The sequence below is a fragment of the Sinocyclocheilus rhinocerous genome, unplaced genomic scaffold (genome assembly GCF_001515625.1).
Source record: "Sinocyclocheilus rhinocerous isolate Xijiao unplaced genomic scaffold, SAMN03320098_v1.1 scaffold672, whole genome shotgun sequence".
NCBI lineage: Eukaryota > Metazoa > Chordata > Actinopteri > Cypriniformes > Cyprinidae > Sinocyclocheilus > Sinocyclocheilus rhinocerous.
Window position 1 is genome coordinate 636,342 of NW_015624650.1, and position 6,591 is coordinate 642,932.

At 37.1% G+C, this 6,591-nt stretch overlaps 1 protein-coding gene across 6 annotated transcripts in view; it reads right to left on the reverse strand.

The window, feature by feature from the left end:
* The window catches only part of LOC107745620 (retinoic acid receptor alpha-A-like), a 124,324-nt gene that overhangs the window by 43,418 nt on the left and 74,315 nt on the right, over window positions 1-6,591 (reverse strand). Inside the window, exon 1 of one of the 6 annotated variants that reach the window (XM_016559564.1) lies at window positions 4,335-5,074. The exons of 4 other annotated variants lie outside the window; for them this stretch is intronic. In XM_016559564.1, the coding sequence (XP_016415050.1) occupies window positions 4,335-4,473 (139 nt within the window). In that variant the 5' untranslated portion in view covers window positions 4,474-5,074. Of the gene's footprint in view, window positions 1-4,334; window positions 5,075-6,591 lie in introns of those variants that run through there. One more of the 6 variants, XM_016559571.1, reaches the window with a different exon arrangement.

Here is a 6,591-nt window from a genome sequence, read left to right on the forward strand (position 1 = left end):
TTCTTTTGTTTTTACTCGCGATCTTTACAACATGCATTACATTACGTATTTCATGGCACACTTGTTTTATGCGTATTTGGCGCCACCTATTGTTGTGGGTGTATTATTGACATGTCAAAGTCTAGACCCTGAATATAAGACGACCGTGTTTTTTCAGATGTATTTCCAAGAAAAAAAACATCGTCTTATATTCGGGTCAATACGGTATTTAAAACTTTTTATGGCCTTAAGTTTGATACAACTCACTTTATGAGTTTTTAAGGACCCGCAGGAGATCTGCATTTAAGATAGCCCGTTGGTGAGAGTGATGATACATTTTGGTAGCCCGACTGGAAAACACAATAGCCCCGGGACGTCGGGCTAGCGATTTTGCGAGCCCTGATTTCATTATCTTACAAACTCTTAAGGTAGGAAGCACTTGAAGGCAATGGTAGTTTCAGCTGGTCATGTGCATGAGTGCTCAAGTGCAAACATTCCACATGACTAATTGTTTAGTTCATATACAGAATGAGATGCTGTTACAGCCGGTCTCACACACACACCCCCTCCAATAAGAGCTCAGACAGCTAAACACAGCACATGGCACAACAATGCACTGACATGTGAAATGTGTGCAAAGGCAACATGTGAAATGTGTGCAAAGGCATGCAATACATGAATAGAATTTAAGAATAGATGTTAGCAAGAACTGCATGTGTAAACAGGAGTGTGTACAAAGGTCTGTGGGTGCAGCGTGAAGGTGAGTGTGTCTGTGTGTGTGACTGTCATGTGAATAAGAGGCAGTGCATTCCTTCACGCTGAGGCATGTAATCTCTCTGGAAACCCCACCTTAGCGCTGAGAGAAGCCGACTATCAAAGATCAAGTGTGTGTGATCCTGATCGACCCCCTGTAAAGACCCAGAGCTGTCAGTCTGATGACTGAGTTCATACAGATACATCAACACCCTCATTTCTCGCTCTCATTTAAGAGCGAGTTATCATGATGCAGGAATATAATACAAATGCACCGCTGCTCGATACACGTTAAGATGCTAAAAACAACCTTGAATCAATGTGTGCAACTACATGCTGCAAACATTCTTTTATAGTTATGATACATGCAGTTTTATGAGCTTATAGGCTATCAACTGGGAAAAGCCATTGAAAGTTTAATCAAAATAATGATGAAAATTGAAAAATGTATGTAGTACACTCTTAAAAATAAAGGTGCTTCACGATGCCATAGAAGAACCTTTTTGTCTAAATGGTTCCATAAAGAACCTTTAACATCTGAAGAACCTTTCTGTTTCACAAAAGGTTCTTTGTGGCGAAATAAGGTTCTTCAGATTACAAAAAGGTAAGAAAGAGATGGTTCTTTAAAGAACCTTTGACTGAATGGTTCTTTGTGTAACCAAAAATGGTTCTTCTATGGCATCGCTTGAAGAACCTTTTGAAGCACCTTTATTTTTAAGAGTGTAGTTCACCTAAAAATTTAAATTTTCATGAAAGTTACTCAGCCTCAGGCCATCCAAGATGTAGATGAGTTTGTATCTTCATCTGAACAGATTTGGAGAAATTTAGCGTTACATCACTTGTGCAACAATCTTGTGCAGTGAATGGGTGCCATCAGAATGAGAGCCCAAACTGCTGATAAAAACATCCCAATAATCCACAAGTAATCCACACGACTCCAGTCAATCAACTAAAGTCTTGTGAAGTGAAATAATAATCCATAACGCTTGCTCCAGAGAAACAGTCCACCCCTTATTGTCCTCTCACATCAAAATCCACCAATATGTATTTGTTTAGAACTGTTTTCGCTTGTAAACTGTGCTTGATCTGAGCGTTTTTCTCTCCTGATTAAAACTAGATGACTTTTTCTACTAAAGGACTTGCTAGTCGGAAGCAAGGATTTGAAGTTAAAAACGTCTTGATGAATTTACAAACATGCAGCTTTTCACTTCACAAGATGTTAATTGATGGACTGGAGTTATGTGGATTACTTGTGGATTATTGTGATGCTTTTATCAGCTGTTTGGACTCTCATTCTGACGGCACCCATTCACTGCAGAGGATCCACTGGTGAGCAAGTGATACAATGCTAAATTTCTCCAAATCTGTTCTGATAAAGAAACAAACTCATCTACATCTTGGATGGCCTTAGGCCGAGTACATTTTCAATGAATTTTCTTTTTTGGGAGAACTATTCCGTTAATGTCCAAGTTTTTTGTCAACAACTTTTTCTCAGAAACTGTCCTTGTCTGCCTTTGTTCAGCAACACGGAAAGTGTTGCTCCAACAGTATGGGTCCAGAAGTACTTTTAGTGATTAAATATAAACCTTTCAAGATAGACCTTCTTCAATCTCTCCTCTCTATATTATAACTACTTACATGTATAACTTTATACATTTCAAACACTTTTTGATTTAAATTAAATATTGTAATGTGATTCAACTCAGGCTTCTTTTTAAATGCCTATGGCAATAAAAGTGGACGATTCATGTTGAGCTTTAAAAGATATGCCAAAAACCACAAATGGCCTAATAATACAAAATTTAAAAATAATATTTTTAAATCCAAAAATGATGCAAAACCCAAACTGTACCCAGATTCTTTATGAATGAGGTACATTTCCATATTTCTAGAAGTCTCTACTTTTCTGATGCAAAACAGAAAAGAATTGGGCAGATCAAGGAAATTGCAATTTATCATCACAAACGCTATTTTAAAAAGGAAAATTATGCATGCAAAAGCACACTTGCAATGGCACATAAACAGCCATTCCTTATACAATTTAGTGCTTGCAGAGAAATATAGCTTATAGTGCACTTTAGCCAAGAGTAAGGGTTTCCTGACGGCTCAAAGTTCCCTTACATAAAGCATATCTTATCCATACACCTCCAACAAAACTTGCACTTTTGACTGAACTGTACTGGTATCTTTACCAAAGTGATGCTATGGAAATGTTTGATCAAAACAGAACCAACGTATGATTACATGAACAACTGGGGGTCCACAGACCGCTGGGATCCCTTGAAAATGGCACAATTTGTCTATATAAAACTTATAGACATTTCTTAAATGACAAAAAAAAATAGTCAAAATAATTTATATTTCAAAATGTATTTCTAAAGGCGGTTATTTGGTTCAACCCTCTACATTGCGAGTAAATCACTCGCATATGCGACTAAATCTTACTCTGGGTGACTAAATAATATCTAACATTAGCCATTGGCTAATAAATTCTTAGATTTTACACTAGGGATACACCGGTTGACCGGCCATAGTGTGTGTGTGTGTGTGTAAAAGAGTATATCAGTCTGGCGAGTAAACTAAAAAATTTACTAGCCAATGGCGATTATATTGCCAAGGTGTGCGTAGAGAGGGTTGCTTGATCTCAACATTTTAGCTGAACATTTAGTAAACTATTGTTTCTGACACTCTTTTAATAAGATTTCAGTGTTCATCATGTCCCTGTTTCTATGTCAAAGGTCATGGACTGTTTGACCCTGTGCACCCGGGTCACCATCCACAACAGCTCAAAGAGCTACAGCAGATCAACTCTTTTAAAACTGGTTAAAGCAAAAATCCTGCAATTACTTTCTCTCCTCATAAAACACAGTTTCATTATTAAGCACAACACAATTTCACATCCGCAAGCTCCCCATTAACCTTGTTCTGAATTTCATTCATATTCTCTGTTCCATTAATGCTCAGCATGTTAACGAGCGGTCATAAAAGCACAGCTCTCAAGATCTGCATGATTAAATGTTTTCAGAATCAGAGCCATGTGCTTTATATTAAGGACTAAATTTTAGTGCAACTATCTGGTTATCCTTACAAAATGGTTGTTAAAACATGCCAGCTTGATGATGGTAAGAAATAAACGAGCATGTTAAATACAGAGGGATGAGCTGCATGCTGCTATATGCAGACAGGAGCATCTCTCTCTCTTTCTCTGTGTGTTTGTGTGTGTAAGTGGGTCAGCCAACTGGGTTTAAATGTCAGTATATGAATGACTGACACAAACTGAATTAAAGCAGACAAATTTGAATGCAGTTTAGTTTAGGAGACTCTACAAACATTAAGGCCCGGTTTCACAGACAGGGCTTAGACTAAGCCAGGATTAGGCCATAGTTCAATTAGGACATTTAAGTAATTTTTATAAACGTGCTTAGAAAAAAACATTACTGGTGTGCTTTTTGAGACAAAACAAAAGCACTGATATATTTTAAGATCAGTCAGTGCAAGTTTCTTTCAGTTGAAACAGCTCAGACTTACATTTTAGTCTAGGACTAGGCTTAAGCCTTGTCTGTGAAACCGGGGGAAAGTGTTTTGCTGAATGATACACGTACAGTGGTTGGATCCGCTCCAGTGCTGATGTCTGATGGATGAGCTGAAGGGATGGGGCATCTTGTCCGGGATCAGACATCCTCTGCTCTGATTATAGTAATCCATCATGAGGAAAGGGTTCACATCCACACTCTCATACATGATCAGGTCGGACTCAATTCCTCAAGATAACAGCTGATCCACGACTGTACACCTCACATAGAGCTTTAACAGAGAGATGGATCCATCCCAGACATTCCCAGAGGAGATCAGGAACTACAGAAGCGAGTAAGACTAAAGCTGAAGCGCTTGTGCATGGTCAGAGATCAGTCCAATGTCCGCTGAAATACTTTTTGCAAAAATATATTCACATAAATTATCAACAATGTCCTTGTTTCAAAACGGCAATTTCTAAAGAGTATATGACCATATGTATTTACTCCAAATCCTGAACGGTTAATACAATAATAAAATACAGAACGAACGAGGCATTAATAAATCCATCAAATGTCCAATGTTGAACGGTGAGTTTGGTCCAATATTATTCGCGAAGCTCCGATTTAGTGATGTGATTATTTTGTCTCGTTTGTGTCTCCGTGATATCATAAACTCGTGCAGCGATATTAACAGGATCCTTTTTAAATGTTTAGTGTCCTCCCGATTACAAACAGCACACAAACGCGCGTTTAGAGCTTGTGTGTGCGTGCGTTATTAATCCGCGCGGTAACCGTGTGTTCACGCGCACGTAGCTGCTGAGCGTGTGAGAGGATCTTGACGAGAGCGAGTAGCTGTCTGTAGGTCCCGCCCATTAATGGTGACGAGACGAGTGACTACGTTCTGGCCACGCCTACATCTACATATCTGCCTTTAATCGCCACCCACCTTAACGTCCGTCTCCTAAGCCCTGCCCACACTGCATCTCTATCACCTTTTATAAATCAAACTAAATAACTAATGATGATGATGTAAGTTTTTTTTAGCTGCCAAAAAACGTCCCTAAAATAAAAACTCCCCATAATCTGGCAGATATCGCTGAAGAATAATCTGTCTGTGACAAATCTACTCTCTAAACAAACAGCAAAATAAATTATTATTAATAATAATAACAATAATAATAGGCTAATAATTTTCAAGTGTCTATTATTTCAATACTTTGGACTTTAAACTCCCCAGCTATTCATTCATTTATTCATTTCCATTATCTGACAGGAGTTTATTAGGTGTTCTTACCAATCCATTCAATAGTCAGTATGTGCAAATTTAGATTCAGAAAGTTCTTTAAAGTTTTCATTTAATCTTAAAGGGGTCCTATTATGCTTTTTCACTTTTTTAATTTTAGTCAGTGTGTAGTGCGTATGTTTGGGCATAAAAAAGATCTAGAAAGTTACAAATCTCAAAGTCCACTCCAAAGGGAGATATTTCGTTTTTAAAAAATCCCTTTTCAAGAACTACAACGAACGGCTCGTTTGGACTACAGCGTTGGTTTCCGGGCTTTGTGATATCACAAAGCGGCCCATTAGAATATCATTAAAAATAATTCCCACCTACATAAATTTGAATGGTTGGGGGGTGGGGAGGGGCGAGGTCCTTTTTTTTAGCTGCCAAAAAACGTCCCTAAAATAAAAACTCCCCATAATCTGGCAGATATCGCTGAAGAATAATCTGTCTGTGACAAATCTACTCTCTAAACAAACAGCAAAATAAATTAATAAATTAATAATAATAATAATTTTCAAGTGTCGAAAATTGCAATACTTTGGGATTTTAACTCCCCATCTATAATATATTTTTTTAAATTCTACCTTGCAGATCATAGGTTCATTCATTCATTCATTCATTCATTCATTCATTCCCATTATCTGATAGGAGCTTATTAGGTGTACTTACCAAACCAGTCAATAGTCAGTATGTGCAAATATATATTCAGAAACAAGTTCTTTAAAGTTCTCATTTCATCCTAAATCCTAAATCAGAATCAGAATCAGAATCAGAATGAGCTTTATTGCCAAGTATGTTTACACATACGAGGAATTTGTTTTCGTGACAGAAGCTTCCACAGTGTAACAGAATGACAGTGACAGAACAAAAAACACAGATAATAAAAAAATAGAACAAGTAAATAAGGAATAAAAATATATAAATTGACAGTTGTATGTGCAGGTATATTAATTTATTTTATATCTGCAGTTAAATTGATTAAATTGACAAAAAATTAAAAAACAAACAGTATATTGTGTTAGGCTACAACAATAGAGTGTTAAATAATTTAAATAATTCAAT